This window comes from Cavia porcellus, unplaced genomic scaffold, assembly GCF_034190915.1.
Source record: "Cavia porcellus strain 051 isolate PalLab524CR breed Dunkin Hartley unplaced genomic scaffold, mCavPor4.1 scaffold_25, whole genome shotgun sequence".
In the NCBI taxonomy this organism is placed as follows: domain Eukaryota; kingdom Metazoa; phylum Chordata; class Mammalia; order Rodentia; family Caviidae; genus Cavia; species Cavia porcellus.
This window is the reverse complement of record NW_026947508.1, coordinates 19,179,803-19,197,330: the sequence shown is the minus strand read 5'-3', so window position 1 is coordinate 19,197,330 and position 17,528 is coordinate 19,179,803. Positions and strand designations below refer to the sequence as shown.

General features: G+C 44.0%; 1 protein-coding gene and 1 pseudogene across 2 annotated transcripts in view; one reads left to right on the top strand and one right to left on the bottom strand.

The window, feature by feature from the left end:
• Window positions 1-2,620: 2,620 nt before the first annotated feature.
• Window positions 2,621-17,528, bottom strand: part of Maco1 (macoilin 1) — a 59,282-nt gene continuing 44,374 nt past the window's right edge. Inside the window, exons 7-11 of one of the 2 annotated variants that reach the window (XM_003471320.5) lie at window positions 14,941-15,099; window positions 13,542-13,724; window positions 9,781-9,901; window positions 7,926-8,100; window positions 2,621-3,086 (exon numbers count right to left, since the gene is read on the bottom strand). In XM_003471320.5, the coding sequence (XP_003471368.1) occupies window positions 2,884-3,086; window positions 7,926-8,100; window positions 9,781-9,901; window positions 13,542-13,724; window positions 14,941-15,099 (841 nt within the window). In that variant the 3' untranslated portion in view covers window positions 2,621-2,883. Of the gene's footprint in view, window positions 3,087-7,925; window positions 8,165-9,780; window positions 9,902-13,541; window positions 13,725-14,940; window positions 15,100-17,528 lie in introns of those variants that run through there. The other variant, XM_063235790.1, reaches the window with a different exon arrangement.
• Window positions 10,424-11,436, top strand: LOC106027947 (large ribosomal subunit protein eL39-like; annotated as a pseudogene).

Genomic DNA, 17,528 nt, shown 5'->3' with positions numbered 1-17,528 from the left:
GGAGCCTGGAATACTGCATAGATGGGTGAACATGTGGAAATGGGACAGTAGGAGGGAAACGGTTCCTTTCCTTCGTATTGGGAGCCACAACAGACGGTTCGTCCTGATTTTATAGGATCTCTTAGATTATCACAGGGAGGATGAACATATGACAGCTATTTCCTTCTGCAAAGTGGGAGATGTCAATAAAAAGAGGTTTTAGCTGGCCAGTCAAAACACAGCCCATTCTTCCTGTAAATATTTAATCATCTAGAATGGCAAACACTGCTTTATGGTGTGTAATAAATTACAATGTGCTAACTGTGGAGCCACTTTATGATGGGCCTAGAATAACACAGATGACAACTGGAGATTTCCTTGGTGGAGAAGAACATGCAAGCCCTACAGGCAGACACAGCCCTTCAGGGAAGGCAAAGGCAGAAGCCAAGCCATGCTAAGCCCAGTCCAGCCCAGCCCAGCCCAGGTATTTCCCTGAGGAATTCTGCTCATGGTACTGAGTGTGGATGTCTGCAAGGGACTCCATGGCCAAGACTCAGAAAGACTGTCCAGCAAAAAGGACAGAGGGTAAGGTGCCAGGCGCAGAGTTTTCCAGAACTCAAGCCAAGATCAATTGTAACAATGGCCAAGAGAGGAAAGCACTGGCCAAGAGAGGCAGCTGGCTTCTCGGAAGATGAAAACACACAGTCTCTAACAATAAGGGGAGATAATAGAAGGATCACTTGGAAAGTCAGTTCAGGATCCGTAGCAGATAGGAAACTCTACTGGGTACTGGTCACTACATAGCCCAAGAAGATTCTGGAAAAATGAGAGAGGGCAAGATACAGCAAAGAAAACTTGCTTTCAAGATCTTACCAACTACCTCCCAGCCCCACCCAACACTGTTTTGGGAAAGAAGGGCTACACCAGAAAGTAAGATAGCTTTGGCTCTAACCAGATGCTAGAGAAGGTGGAGGGTGGTGGGGAGGGTGTGAATGAAAACAGATGCGTCTTAAGTCAGGACAGACAGCAAGCCAACCGGAGATCCTGGAGGGCATCTTCCAAACCCGTGTCTGCTCCCTGCCCAGGACGTGCTGCGGGGACTCTGCTATCTGGTGGGGAGACAAGGCAGTAACCACTCAGCCCCACTCACAACTATCTACCTTGCTGTGCCCTCTGGAAGTTAAAAAGGCAGAAAACTAGTTTTATCAGTAAGAAAATGTTTATTCTTTTGAACCCCACAGGGGAAAAAAAAAGAATGCAGCCAAGACCACGTTTTTAACAAAAATAGTGTCCCAAAGGCAGCAAAATGGGGGGAACCTCAACACAAAGTCAGTGACAATTTTCCATGTTTTTGCACAAAGATGAAAAAATCTGACAATTCGGAGTAACATTTTCATGGTGACAGTTACACAGGATGATTCAAAAATGCAAATGGCAGCAACATGCACGCCTGGCTAAAGCTAGAAGTTTCTCTTTTTAATTCCAAAATAAGACCTGTGATTAAAAGGATGATTCTTTTTAATGCTGCTATTTTACTGACTTGTCCTACTTAATTTGCTTTAAATGAAGACATACATGCCAATTAACAGGAAATTTTAGAACTATATCCTTCCAGAACCTGTGGCAAGGAAGCAAAACCAAACTACTTTAATTTTTCCTAATTTCAATTTTGCTTTGCCCTCTCTCCCAGTCCCTCCCCCCACCCTACCCTGATTTTTAAATACTTCCAGAAAGTTTCCTGTGCAAACACACCTACCAATGTATACTACACAGTTGAAACAAGTATCTTTGTGCAGTTTTGAGTTTAAAAGTCTTTTAAAAAACAAACTAAAATGAAAAAACAAACAAACAAAAATACCACCTGCTTGGCACAAGAGCTGAAGAAGGGTCAAGCCTCTTTCAAACTGTCAAACAGAGGACGACGAAAAGTGGAAAAAGCCCAGTTAAATGAAATGAAAGGGGAAAAACCTAGACCACACCTCTGATTAGCCTGTTACGGTCTCCTGGCCATGAACACCACCCAGCTTCCTCCCCAGGGCGCCTGCTGTGGCAAGCCCCGGACGTCTTCTGGTATTTTCTACCCAAAGAAATGGAAGAGGCGGCGTGGAGGTAAGAACAGCCCAGCTACCCACCAGTTCTACAGCAGGATCCACATGAGCTTGACACAGAGAGAAGACAGACGAGTGACAGGGGAAAACAGTTTAAAAATAAGTTTCCTCTTGAAACGTCTTTTCCCAAGGCACTGTGAAACAGACTGCTGCCAGCCATTTTCTAGGACTAACCACACGATGGGAATATGAACGTGTCACACACTCCCTGGGACGCTCTCACAGCTAGTCTCATCACTTAAGTCTCTCCTCAGCCTAGATGCCGTTCCTGGAATTGGTTTGGTCCTTGAAGGGGTAATCAATTTTTGCTTTCTGTAATATCAACAATCATCTTCTTTAAGGCAGCTATAATCAAAGCTGTTAGGTGATTTTAACCCTTTTACACTAAAAACTAAGTTTTCATTATCATCCCACTTAAATCCAATGTAGAGTTTTTGCCCACTTATTTAAGAAGAAAGCAAGAGGTTGAAAAGCAAAACTTGCTTTTTTTTCCTTCAAGAGGAAACTAATAGAAGAATACATGAAAGGCAGAATTGGCTACTTGAAATCCAAGAATGGTTTTAATGTGTTGGCCGAGAAAAATAAACTGCAAAGTTCTGTGAGGTCTTCTAAAAAATTTACAAGAACTGATGGGCAGTTCTAATCAGATTTGGATGTTATCTCCCCCCTTTTTAAAAATGACAACATATACAGTCCCACAAAATACAATATAAACTTTTTTATCTTGACTGCCAGAGACGCTGCTTTGTGAGGCCTTTTGGTAAACCAAATGGTTGGGCAAACACACAGCTGGCCTTCATTTCTTCAGGGGCTGGTAGACAGAGGCATTGGGATCAAGTCCAGAGGGGCTGGTCTCCACAAATTTGGAAGAGTAGTGGGGGGAAACAGGGCTCAGGGGGCTGGTGGCAGCACTGTACGTTATACTGGGCATGACGGCCATGACTTCGGCTATCTTCTGTTTTAGGTCCTTGATTTCCTGGTCTTTTTGAAGGATTTGTCCTGGAAGATCAAAGATGGTCATTAGTGAGGAGCGAGGGCTCACACAATATATCGCTTTCTTGGGCCAAGGTGGATTTAGTTCAGTGGGAACCACGGTGGGGCTTATAAGGACAGGCAAACTTCCTGTAAAAGGCCAAATAGTACTTTAGGCACTGTGGGTCACTTTCTCTATCAGTTCTCCCCCATCCCAGCTGCAGAAAAGTATAAAGACCACTCTTGCTTAGCCCATGGTAGCGCAAGAACAGGTGGCAGGCCAGACTGGACTGTGGGCCATAGCTCACTTTGGCCTACGAGGTAAAAAGAGATTCTGTTCATGTAGGCGTGACTACAGCACAAGGTCAGTTTCCAGAGGGTGCCGGCTTTGAACTGGTGCTCCACCTCCCCAGCTGGAGTTCCTTCCTGGGAGGAGGGCTCTCTCTGAGTATCAGACCCAGGAACACAGGACCGAGGCCCGAGAATCAGTCACACGGGGTTCTCTCACACAAAGCAGGAGATGCCCTGGCAGGACTTTCAAGTGACCCACATCGCTCTCCCCTGCCTCTTAGCACAGCGCCTCACCACTGACTGCCCAGATGGCAGCGCTGGCCATGGCATTAGCCTACTCAGCTGACCAGAACTCTCTCCCTCACTGCACAAGGGCTTGTTGACTCAAGAAGCTCCAAGGCCTCGGGGTTCCTTCCCTTCTCTTGCCTTCCCTGTCTGGGCTTTTCCTGCTGCCCCCCACTAACTTTTTTAAAGATAAGTTCCCAGGACATAGTTCAGGTAGTTCAGGCTGGTCTTGAACCTACTATCTAGCCCAGGCTGGTCTCCAACTAGCAGTGACCTCCTGCCTCAGCCTCCTGAATGCTGGGATTAGGGGCATGGTCCACCATGCTTGGCCCCCTCTAACTCCTGAGGGTTGTTTTCACTTCCTCAGCAAAGCTTTCCTTGACCTTTCCAACTAAATCAACTCCCTTAACTCTTAGATTCTTGAAACACCCTGAGCTCTTCTTTCTGTCCCTTATTTTTTGTAACAAGGACAATGACTAACACATAAGGCTCCACAAGCACCACGCATGTTCTACGTGCTTACATATAATGTTTTTCTCTCTACAACCCTAAGAGAATTATCATCATCGATTTTACAGTGAAGAAACTGAGCGGTTAAGTGACTTGCTCAAGGTTCACAGCAGAGACACAGCCCGGGTTTGATCCATGCAGCCTGGATGCAGAGTCTGGACTCTCACCCACAGCATTCATCCACACAGCCTTTGGGTAATGATCTGTGTCCATCCTCGCCTTGCTGGATCATGAGCTCCATGAAGGGACGGACTGTGTCTCCTTTTCTCCCTCTGCTGCTATCTCTTGAGTGTCTAGGCCATAGGAGGCACCACAAGTTCTGTGTCTGGTTAAAATCATCTCATCATAAGAGGCAGAGCAGGATTTAAACCTGAGATCACTCTGTTCCCAGGCCCAGGCAACTTCTGTCATGCTATGTGGCTCCTGGTATCTGAGAGCAAAGAACACTTAGGAGTAAAAAGAAAGAGGCTCCATGTGAGTGCCCTTATTTTGAGACAGCTCGTGGGTCCTACAGAAGATGACAGTTTATTTGGAATGTGAAAGAGTTGGGTGGCATATATTTTAAAAGGATATAGTAGAGATGAAAGTCATTTTGTGAGTAGGAGACACAAATGATACAGAAAGGAAGGGAAAAGCACCAAAGGGCTACATTTGAATCACCAAGTTGGGTTTTTAGAATATTCTGGCAGGATGGAGGAGGGAGGCGATGGGGAAGCAGCAGCAAAGAGCAGGAGAAAGGACCTGCTCCCTCTCTTCCTTCAGGTCCCCTAAGCCTTGAGCTTCAAACATCCTCTTTCCCTTTGAACAAAGAAAGTTTCAGATGAATAAAATACCTAAGGGCATCTGACACAAGAACCACTGTGCCTTTTCCCACGCAGACTTAAATCTGCTTCCTTTAATCAGGAACATGCAAATATCTCAAGAGCTCTGGAAAAGATCTTCCTTACACCTGAAGATTCCTGGGCGTGTGCTGAGAGCCAAACTTCCTTTGTCTGCTGAGAGTGCTGCTTCACTCCAGGGGGAGTATTTCAACCCAAGTAGGCAGGAATGAAGCACAAGGGTCACCACTGTTCAGGAAGCTGAGCCAGAGAGGCAAAAAGGCCAATGTTGGGGCAGAAGTTGAGCTTTAAAGCAGAATTCCCAGGAAGTTTCTTGTTAAATGCCCCTCGCTGAGTCCACAGGAAGTACACCTGATGCTCAACCCCTCTCTCTAGCGCAATCATTTGGGTCACCCAAGCCAGTCCTGTGGAAACACTAACTTCTTACAAATTCTAAGCCCCACCTTTTGCCCTCAGGGGGTTTGGCTGACCAGTGTCTCTTCTCTGGGTATTTGGGGTGTACCACAAATCAAAACATCGAAGACCAAATTCATTTTCATGTTTCATACCCTAAAGCTGTTTTCCCCTTGGTTTCAAAAACTGGATGCTTCTTGATCTCTCCAGTATCTCCACTCTCCATAACTCACCAGGCTGGGACACACACTTGCCATCCTGCACCACTCTTAGACAGAAGACATTAACAGCTTCCCAACTGGCCTCTCTGCCTTCAATCTGATTTCTCAAATCCATCTCTCATACTGCCACCGAAGATTTCTGGAATAATGGGCACACATCATCCTACTCCTCTGAAAAATCCAGGGTGTACGTTCTCTAGTACGGTCTCATTCATGGGTTTCCAACGTCACCTCCAGCCCTCAAGCTCACCTGTGTATTCCTAGTATCTTACACCAGCCCTCAGTAACAGTCTTCTTCCTGTATTCTTGGCTCTTGAAGTTCATCCTCCAAAGCCGCCTTCACAAAGCCTTCCCTGACCTCTCCTTTGTCCTTTCTAGCACCTGGCCTTTACCTAAGAGCAGCAGATCTTTCCCTCAGCTCATCCTTATGCAGCAATTTCAAAGTACAGTCAACCTTCCATAGGATCTAGACCACTTTCATAATTACATCAAGCCAATGTCTTTTTTCACACTCATCCTGTAATGAGCATTAAGTAGAATCTTCTATACTCTAAGTGGAATGTACAAATGTAGAAACAGAAGAGAATCAAGAACAGGTTCCATTAAGCCAGAATTAAAGGTTATTTTCTAAATGCAAAACAATGCTGCTTTTCCCATTATATGTATTTTTGCTTTGGAAATAGTTATTTTTTAAAAAACATGTTATGTTAACATGTAATATATCTGTTATTTTAGGTGGATTAATAAATGTAAATTTAGTTTCTAGTATGTAGATGTTGACAGATAAAATCTGAGTATACTATATGATTGCTCTGCAAGACCCTTTTGAAATATTCTTTTCTATCCAATAGAGACCGAGTAGCCGGGGCTGGGGATTTAGCTTAGTGGCATAAGTGCCTGCCTTGCAAGCAGGCAGTCGTGAGTTCGATCCCCGGTACCGATAAAAAGGAAAAAGACAAAAAAAAAAAAAAAAGGAGAGACCGAGTAGCCACACTGCAACCCAAAATCCATTATTTATTGCAAAGTGCCAACATGGCAATCAAACTTGAATACTGGGGTTTTCGTTTAGAAAAACCAACTCATGCACTAAAAGAAAAATATAATAACAGAGTTTTCAATGATAGAAATAGCATGTGTGCCATAGGTTTGCCACCACTGTGTTAGGCCAACTGAAAGTTTCCTAGCAGCCAATTAGGCGGCTACTCAATTTCTTGACTAAGACCCAGGTTTGTCTGCTTCATCACACCATGCCGCTATTTAGAAGCTTTCTACAGGCCGTGTCTTCAAAGACCCACGTTCCTTCCACAGCTGCAACCCTTTCGGGCTGGCTGGCAGCTTCCGTTCTTATCCCTGTGATATGCAGGCTGCAACGCCCGCTTCTGCCATGGGCTTTATTTACACTTGTGTTCCCTGTGAGGGAAGCGCTTCCCTCCCGCTCCCTCTGCCTGCCTCACTCCCTCCTCTCAGCTTCTGCTCGGGTGTGCCTGACTCCATGAGAAGGAAGCAGCAGACACACATGGCCCTCCTTATCGCTACCATCACAATAATGCCCACCTGTCATTCCCGCTGCCTCATGCATCCTTTGTCCTCACGGGGCTGTATCCCTGAATCCTCAGGGACTGTCACAGTAGATCCTGCCCGACACAGTACGTCTTTATGCAGCAGATCTTGGTAAATACCTGCCAGGGGCTGGCCTCCTCTCCAGACTCACTTCCACTGCTCCAGCCGGGCAGAGCCGCTACAGCTTCTAATAACCAGGCTCACCTTACTGTCAAGCCCTCAGCTAGGCCTGCTGACCCTCAACCCCCACCATGCTGCTTCTTCATCGCCCAGGTCTCAGGTCTTCTAGGACTCAGCCTTCTCCAGCTGACTAGACCGGCTGAGTCCTCTCCTGTGTTCCCACAGGCCATGTACACTGCCACCACAGCACCCTTTGATGGTTCTGCAGTTCTCCACATCCTCAACACCGCGATCCTTGAAGGTAGAAATAAATGCACACTTTTCTCTGCATGCCCTGCACTTGATGTCTTTTTGTCTCAAAATACATCCTGCAGCATGAATCAATGTGCTGCGTCCTTCACTTCAATGTCGGCGACTTATCAAATTGCTTGAAAAAATAACAAATGCCCCTTGGTTCAGAGCTCTAAGGGGAGGTGGGCTCTCTTTGACCCTGTGTTTTTTGTTTTATTTGGTCCTGGGGATAGGACTCAGGATCTTGCGCTTGCCAAGCAGGTGCTTGTGCCACGGAGCTAAGCCCCCAGCCCAATTCTGTGTATTCTTAATCCCCACTACCTCCAGCACCCACACCTGCCCCGTTGCTCCCCTACCCTGGGCAATCTCGAGCTGTCGCTTTGCATCACCCAATGCAGAAAAGAGGTCCAGCTTGATTCTCGTCTCTGCGCTCAGGCTGTTCTCCAGGTGCTGCGTCTTGTCTTGCATGGCGGAGAGGGCTGACATTAACACCTCAGTGTCCTTTTCATTTTCCTTATACTTCCGAAGCTCCTATCAATATCATCAAGACAGCAATGCTACAAGGCAGTTTTGGCACTGATGTCTATAAATAACCCTGAAATTACAAGTTAAATCCCACTATTCATGACATAATCACTAGAATCGTGATGATTCATGGGTTTAGAACTCACTAGAGAAGTGCTTATGTACTTATATGGTGATACACACGAGAAACATTAGCGTATAATCATTTGACTGTGTCGGGTACATGTCTAAGTAACAGTGGAGTCTGCCTCCAATTTAAACACTGTCTTGAAAGCCTAATTCAGAAATACAGAGAACTCTTTCCTTGCTAGCCACTTGCAAACATAGCTATAATGCTGTAGTCAGATCTACTATAATTCTCTTAAGTTACACTAAAAACTGCAAGTTGGGCCAGGGATACAGCTCAGTGGTAGAGTACTTGCCTAGCATGCAGGGCCCCCTACCACCAAAAAAATTCATTATTTTGGTAAAGTAAATTGTAGAATATAACTTATAATACTGGTAATATAGCAAATAAATACACTTTTGGGTTCTTTTGCCTTTTTTGTCTTTTGATTGTACTAGGGTTGAATATGGGCCTTCACACTGAACTACATACTCAGTTCCATTCCCCATCCCATTAAAAAAATTTTTTTTAAGACAAGGTCTCACTAAATCACTAAGTTGGCTAGTCTGTTCCTAAATTTGTGATCTTTCTGCCTCAGAATGCCCGCAGAATGCTGGGTTTACATGTGTGCAACAGTACACTTGACTGAAAAAAATTTTAATGGCCAAATGATATTCCTGCATGTATATATACTATAATTTAAACAAAAATTTCTCATCAGAAAGATTGCTTCCATTGTTTGCCTTTATACTATATACATCGAGCATCTCTGTATCTTAGTCACTGGTGAACGCTTCAAATATTTACCTTTAAATATTTACCTTAATGCTAAATTCACAAAAAAGGGAAATACTTTTCAGGGTAGCATTTTCTGGAATGTTATACTTCCACCAGCAATGCATATGGCCTACCATGTAGCATCTTCACCAAAACTGGTATTTCCTAAGGACATCTTCAACACACACTTCAGGCTTCACCTCCAGGCCACACATTCTACTAACTTGCCAGTAATTTCTTACCAGTCCTACACAATTCAAATTACTATAATTTGTAATACATGACACTAATTTTAAATTAATTCAAAAATTAATTTTAAATTTTTGAAAAGCTGATGCCAAATCTGTGGCTAAGGTACAAAGGCTAAAATAACATGGCTATGTCCATATCCATGTCTCCATATCCATGTCTTCCTCTCCATAGAGAGCTCAGAACCACAGTCTCTAGGCCTCAGAGCTGTCCAGGGGTCAGCTCTTGGCACTGGACTAAGGGTTAGGACTAAGGAGAGATGTGTGAGTTTCAGAGGACACCAATCTGGCCCATACCGGAAAAAGTTATATAAATCTACAGTGAGCCAAGTCCTGATGTAAAACATGTTAAGAGACTGTCAACATTTTTGACTTGTATCAGACTCTGCTACATTACATTAGACTTGAAATGAGCTGGACAAGATTAGAGCCTGGAATCTTTTTGTCACACACAGATTTCTTTGATGCAATGGGATTTGGTCTGTATCACATGGTAGCACAGAACAAATCCAGGCTAACAGAAAGTTAAGAATGAAGGAATCTTGTGTTTATTACCTGAACTTTCAGTTCTAGTTCTCTGATCTGGTCTTCTTTCACCTTCATATCCATTGTGAGCTTCTTGCCCTCTGCTTCTAGTTCTCTGATTCGATTTCGTAAGGTTTCAGTGCATTCTCCCCTTTTGAGAAAGAAAAGAAAAAGAATTTAAAAGACCATAAAGCTCGGGCCAGGGATTTAGCTCAGTGGCAGCACCTGCTTGTCAAGTGTGAGGTCCTGCTGATTTGATTCTCGGTACCAAAAAAAAAAAAAAAAAAAGTTTACAGTTTTTCCTTTGTATCCAAGGAGAACTGGTTCCTGCAGGAGCTCCTGCAGACTCCCAAATCCATAGATGTTCAAAATAGCATAGTATTTGTCTATCATCTGCTGTATATATCCTCCAGGGTCTGTAAAGCATTGGCTTTTGGCTTACATGCTCATTCTATTATTTGATAATTTCAACAATGATATAAAATTATTAATGTATATCTACCTGTCAAGAGACTAAGACAGATACTTTACCCATACTACCTTACAATATCTGCCTATTTTCCAGATAAGAAGACAGAGGATATATAGATATAATACTAGTCCAAGACCTCCTCCTAGCTTGTAGGTCACAGGACTGGGATAGGAACTGCAGTTTTCCACTTCCCAATCCGTCATGCTTCCCCCCAGGCCCATGGAGACAGAGTACAGCAAGACAGAACTAATAAGTAGCATCTCCACCAGAGGGCAATAAACTTACAAACCCCTTGTTTTCCTACTTTTGAGGGGCCACATATTAAGAATTTCATAAAGCTGCTGTGAGCTTGGAGTAAACAGAATAAGAAGGGAAGCAGCTTTAGGCTGCTTCTCAGGGCTAATCTAAGGATGAGCCAAAGGACAAGGAGTTGTGGCCAGGCCAGAGCTGCTGGACTATTTAGTGTTGAGGCTCCAGAAGAGTCTGATGAAGAAAGTATCCTCTGCCTACCAAAGGTCCAAGGGAGACTGGCGTGTGGGTAGAGACCGTTCCACGTTAAAGGACAACAAATAAAAACTACTCAAGGATAAGACCAAAACAAATAAGCTTAATCGGAAGCAAGAGGGATTCAGGGGAGATAAAAAAACAAGTGGCTCAATCTCAGGCATGAGAGACACGAAACAATATGATAAAGGAACTGCTGTATCTTCCTCAACGGAAGGTTTTCACAAGGATGGATGCTGAATGAGTTAAGAGTATAGGCCACACGGGATTCCTGTTCAGTAAAATCTACAACAGAAGCAATCAAAATAGGCAGAAAGGGGATAAGGGAAATCGTAGTTTTAAAATTGTACTTCTAAGAAAAAGTACAGGATACAGAAGTTACTCAAGCTGTTCTGCTTCTGTCCGCCATCGAGTGTGTGCTCCTGCCTCCGAGCCTAACTGTGTCTTCTCACGAGACTTTTGGAATCAAACGATAAGCAAAAGCAGAATCGTCCCATTCCTCAGTGGATTCAGATGAAGACTGCTAATAAAATCAAGTACAACTCCAGGAGGGGACACTGGAGGACCGAGCTGGGACTGTAAGGAACTGCACATGAGCTGCAGCACATTCACCTCTCAGAGGTCACGAGACGATACTTTATCACGGCCAAGATTACATCACCGCATCAAGCTTAAAAAACACCCCTGGCTGAGACAGCAGAACATTCTTAATCAGGAATCGTAACCTTTTTCTGTGATTAGCACTAATGGATCAACAATAAATATTGCAAACCTTTAAAAAAAAGTTGCTCAAGGTTACAAATCCTTTTTCCCTTTTAGGAAACTCACTCTAAAAAATTCCTAAAGACTTTAAAGATACCACAATCCTATAAATTGGGCTCTGGGCCCTCTGCTTTTCCTAAAGTGCTCGCCCTCCCACTATCAGTAGACAGCACATCTCAACTTCAAACACATCCAAGTGGTAACGTTCTAACCTAGGGTACCGCATGAGAAACCTGACAGGCAGTAGGAATATATATTCTAAACCACCCATTTTGGGGACACACCCAAGATCAAGTTCACTTACGAATCCCCAGGCATGTCTTTCTTAAGAATCTGCTGAGTATGTACTTTTACTGTCATTGTTGTTTTGTTAGTTTGGTTGGTTTTTTTTGTTTTTGTTTTTTTGATGTTTCTGAGGCAAGGTCTTGCTATACAGTTCAGCCTGGCCTTGGCTACACTGGCTGTGTAGCCAAGACTAGCCTTCAACTCCCAGCAATCCTCCCGCTTTAGCCTTCCAAGTGCGGGGATTACAGGTATGTAACTACTAACCACGCCTGGCTCCTAAGTGTGTACTATTAAATTCTGCCTCCCTGGGGAGGGAGATATAGTTCAGTGACATAAATGCCTGCCTGGACCAATAAGGTCCTGAGTTCAATTCCTGGTACCAAAAAACAAAAAATTCTGCCTCATAAACCTTTCTAGTGCCTCTCACTGATGTATCCCACATTCTCTTCTGTGATATAAGACAGCAGACTTACAACCTACTCCATGAGTGGGGTGAGCTGAGGTCCTATCTCTCTTTAGGGGACCTCTCTGGATCCTGTCTGGTGAACCAAATGCCTGTGAGTCTATCTAGATACAGATAAAACACAAAGTTCAGCCACCCAAAGTCTAGAGTCTGAGGGGTAGGAAGAGGCCCGATCACACCAGGGGAAGAGTTCTTGGCACTCACTGTTATTTCCTAAAAGGTGAAACAATGATTCACCAGTTACTCTGCAAATGCCAGAATCCCAAAGAAACCTATGAACATGCCAGAGGTTGGCAACTAAATTATCTGTTCAATACAATAAAGCAAAACTCTAGGAAAACATACAGTTGAGTTATACCACACAGATACAAATTAGGAAACAAATGAACATGAGATAATCTGTCCTCACTTTGCATCTGTGAATCCATAACTGATCCCAACCATGCAAATAGACTTCACTAGCTGAAAGTGGAGGAGGAGGAAGAGGAAGGAGGAGGAGAAGGGGAGAAAGAAGAGGAAGTGAGAGTGGGAAGAGGAGGAGGGAGAGGGAGGAAGAGGAGAGAAGTGGTAAAGTAAACTGAAAAAAAAAAGGTCTGCACTATTTTCTTTCCTTATTGGCATTCAGATGGCAGTTACAGATCAATTTGTGGAATACCTACATCCAGGATGGTATAGGATGTAGCCCATAATTTTCACCACTCAATTGTATCTTTTAGACACTAATTTTTCACCTCACTTGGCGGTATGCTGATACCCAGCAAAGTCCTGAATTAATCAGTACATAATATAGTACTTGGGTAACTAAGGTGCTGCCTTTCTTACCTTTTAAGATTAAAAATTCGGAAACACACACACTTAAAGAATGGAGAACATGGAGGTTGGAGATTTAGCTCAGTGACACAGTGCCTGCCTGGCAAATGTGACATCTTGAGTTCAATTCCCAGTACCTCCTCCCTGCCATAAAAATAAAGAACAATCACAGCCCTATAAATGAAAGCAAGATTCCAGATGGAATCTCCCAACGCACTTAGTGATCATCAGGCTCACTAAAGATGACTGGAAACCTTCTCTAAGCAACACTGACTACTCGCACCTCGCTTTCTAGGTGAGGCCACTGAGGGATGAAATCGTAAGACAAGCTGGCAAACATGGAATAGAAACCAGCTAACAAAGCATTACCTAAAGCAAGCCATCTGCAAGTGATGGTTGTCTGTCCGATCCTGGGTTCCCAAGGCATCAAACCCCCGTATCCGTCTCAGGAAGGAAACACCAATCCTGGGTAACACTGAGGTGACATGGACATACCTAGATGCAGCAGCAAATGCAACAGCTCGGGCAGCAGTGGCTTCTTCTAACTTCTTCCTTTTTTTCTCCTCCATTAACTGCTTTTCTACAAAACTTCGGGCTTCTTGCTCAGCTTTTAGCTTTTTCTCCAGCTGGCTGATATTCTGCTTGTCTTTTTGTTTCATTTGCACAGCATTATGTAACCTATATGGAAAGAGTTGTCATACAAAGCCTTACAATTAGAAATACTATAAAACCCTTGGAAAACATGGTTTCCCTCTTTTTTATCACTTTACAGTCAAGGAAACAGGAGGTCTGAACAGTACACCATGAGTATCAACCATCAGTGTGCCCACAGAAAACATACTGTCATTATTTAGTAAGTCCTGAACATCAGTAAGACCCTGGGGTCAGACCTACCCTCTGCTCTGTTAAGCGAAGTGATCTGCAACAGGCAGTTCAGAATGTAGGACAGAAGAGGTTCTAACAGCGACACAATGACAGGACTAACTGGTGCCTCAGCGTACCTTACAGGAACTTCAGTGAGGTAAAAGAATCACTGGTTAGACTAGTCTCACCAAAAGTGAAACGGGGAGAAGGGAGAGGCCTTCCTTTTCCTGAATGCAATCATGCCACAGCCTTTCCTTTCCAGTTCCCAGAAGGGCTCTCGCTGTCCCCAAATGAATTCTAAGAGGCCCGCACAGCTTTACACATCAGTGTGAGGGGAGCTTATCATCAACACACTCATTACAGTATTTATCAAGGCTAGAACAATGCTGTTCAGAAGCAGTGGAGAAGCTTTTGCTTGTAATACTCTAGCTTTGGGGTTACACCGCTTACAAATATGGAACAACTCTCTCAACGGACAAAGCCTAGAGCTTATATCATTATGACCAACACGCATTGGCCACTGGACCAACAAGTATTCTAGAATGAATTAATAGAAAGCTTAAAAGAATTCACCTAGACAAGCTGGCTTACTGCCTTGTTCTTCAAAGTTCAATGTCACATTTTAGTTCTAGTAAATATAGTCTAATCATCTGGACACTTTCCGGCAAAGGAAAAAGATTTTCAAATTGTAGCAAAACTGCTTATCAGCTTCACCTATCATAAAAACTCAACAATCACTAATAACTATTTTTTTGGGGGGGGTCTTTTTCGTTTTTATCGGTACCAGGGATCGAACTCACGACTGCCTGCTTGCAAGGCAGGCGCTTATGCCGCTGAGCTAAATCCCCAGCCCCCACTAATAACTATTTGTTGCCTTGAAGTAATTTTTTTTAAATCTGGTATTAAATTATTTGAAATATTTGCTTTGAAAACGTCTCTGATTAAGTCTCTTTGTCACCATTTATCTTGTGCTCCAAACCCTCAAAGTGCAAGGAACAGCGAGGCAGTGAGGCCCATGAGGTGCACGTACTTGTTCTGCAGCAGCTCGTTCTCCTGCCGGAGCTGGCCCATTTCTGAGCGGATCCCTCGTTCAGTGCTGGAGAGGGAGCTGATCTGACTGCGGAGCTCCTGTTCCACTTGCCTGCTGGCTTGCAGGTCAGCCTTTAACTTTTTAATGTCTTGTTCCAGCCTAGGAGAAAGAGAAATGCAGCATTTTTATCTCAGAAAGGGCTGCCCTGGGGCCCAGTGAGGAACCCTGGCTGAGGTCCCCGACAGCTGGGCGGATGGCAAAGGCCCCAGTGGACTCCTGTCTGCAATCTGCTTAGTTTTATTCTATGGTTTCACCCGAGTCCCTAACTCTTCCCATGGGGTGTGACTTTGATTTCCCTCAAAGGTCACTAACGAATGAAAGTGATGCTTGTGAATAGCTGAGCTGCTAACAAAGGAGGGGAAGGCAGAGAATAGCTGATGACTAAGGTCCGCACCTCAATGGTGACATGCCTGCCAGGATGGGAAAGAAATGAAAACAACGAACTAGCTCATGACCTACCATGTCCTGCTTTGAGATACTCTGACAGATCACACTGTACTGTCTGAGATTCCCTTCCACCATGGGCCTACAAGAAAAGTGTCTGCATCAATTTCCTGAAATTGCTTCCTTGCTAAATAATGTTCACACTTTTGGGGATTGTGGCAGAACAACTCATTAGGCTCAACAATAATGAAAAAGGAATGAATTACACGCTCTAAGAATCATAAGACTCCATCTGCGTTATGGCTTGGGATTAGCTGTCCCCCCAAAGCATGCAGGCATAGGTGGGGCTTTTTAGAGGTGGCTGGATCTAGTGTGGGTGACTCGATTCATGGCACAATGCTAGGATCAAAAGCATCTGAGTAAGGGTGTGCTACCACCCTAAGCTGCCTGGATAAAATATAAGGAATAGAAAGAGCTGTGGTTGGTCCTTGTTTACTTGGCTACTTTCTGCTTGCCGTGAACTGTTTGTCCTCTTGGATATCTGTCATGCCACTCTGCCTTGGAGCTAGCCAACTGTGCACTGAAACCTCTATAAACTGTGAACCAAATAAACCTTTCCTCCCTTAACTTTAGGCATTGAGTATTTTGTTTCAGCAATGAGAAAAGTAAGTAAGTCATCTGTACACTAAAGCTTATCTCATTCCTTATTTCCTGTTTCATTTACATTTTTTCTTCTTTTGCTAAGGATTGAACCCAAGACTTCATACACAAGAGGCATGTGATAAATCACTGAGTTATTTCCCCAGTCCAATCTATTTTCTTTACTAAAATAATAGTTTCATTATAATGTGTGCACAGGGGACTTACATGCCTAAATAGTAAAGGATCAAGAAAAAGTACAAAATCACATTCCTGTCTCCATGAGATTTCACAGTTTCACTGAGGGCCCCCCAAAATAGGTAATTAAAATGATTAAACAATGACACAGGGAAAGCTATGATTTAATACATGTTAGAAGGAATAATAACTACTACTTAATGAAAATGGTGCCAGGCACACTTTGATCTTATGACTATGAGCAAAAGTACAATTCTTCTTCTTTTTTTCCACGTGAAGAAATCCAGGTTGGAAAAATCTTAATAGTCCAAGATCTCCCAGGAAATAGGCCCAGAGTTGATTCTCTCCACACTAGGCCACACTGCAGCTGTATCGCTGATAGCACGAGACAGGCAAACCTGTTAAGCACTCTGGAGAGAAGACTAGGAAAGGTGCTGCACAGAGCATGGGAACTGAGTCCGGCCCTGAGCTGGACAAGATCTGGAAAAGAAGGGTAAACGGGAACATTCTAAAGGAGGCAGAGGGACGACAGCCAAATACTTAGCATCAGGCACCGTCACGTACTTGAAGGCAAGTGCTCAATCTGACCTCTAAGGAAGGCTTAGGGAAGAGTCTGGACAGCCGGATCTGGTCAGGATCTGGACAGCAGTGTTGAAGGTCATTCCAAGGATGTGTGCTGCCACACTGAGAAGACACTTTTTCCATCGGGATACCAACTCACAGGAAGCTTGAAGTCAGTTCGCTCTGGTGGAACTTTGTTTTGGTGCTGGGGTACTGGACCCAGGCCCTCACCTACGCTAAGCACAGGATCTGCTAAACCACATCCTAGCCTCTGACAAAACTTTTGTGCATGACACTCATCCAACATACTAAAAGGACCAAGATTTCTGGAGAACACTTACAGCCTTCCTTTGGAAGCGTCAGCTGCATAGATTAAGTCCATATAGATGCTCAGTAAATAACACAGATCCTCAGGGCATACCCACAATGAACAATGCTTACTCAATAATGTTGCCTGACCTCCCTTAGAAAATCAAAGAGCAGCTTTATTTCTCTATCTACTACTAGGGAGCTTTTAAAAACCTGGAAAATCACAAATCATGAAATACTGATAGTCATTTACAGGTGGCAGTCACCAGTTGCCTGTTCAGCACCTGAGAACACAGCCTAGAAACCTTGTGTTCCAGCACTGTGGCCTCTGGACACAGTTCAATCCCTAGGGAAGGGTCACAAGTCAACATCACACCACACTGTTCCTATCGCCAGGGTTACTCCAGTTCAGTGTACTCTCAGCAATGCTCCAAACA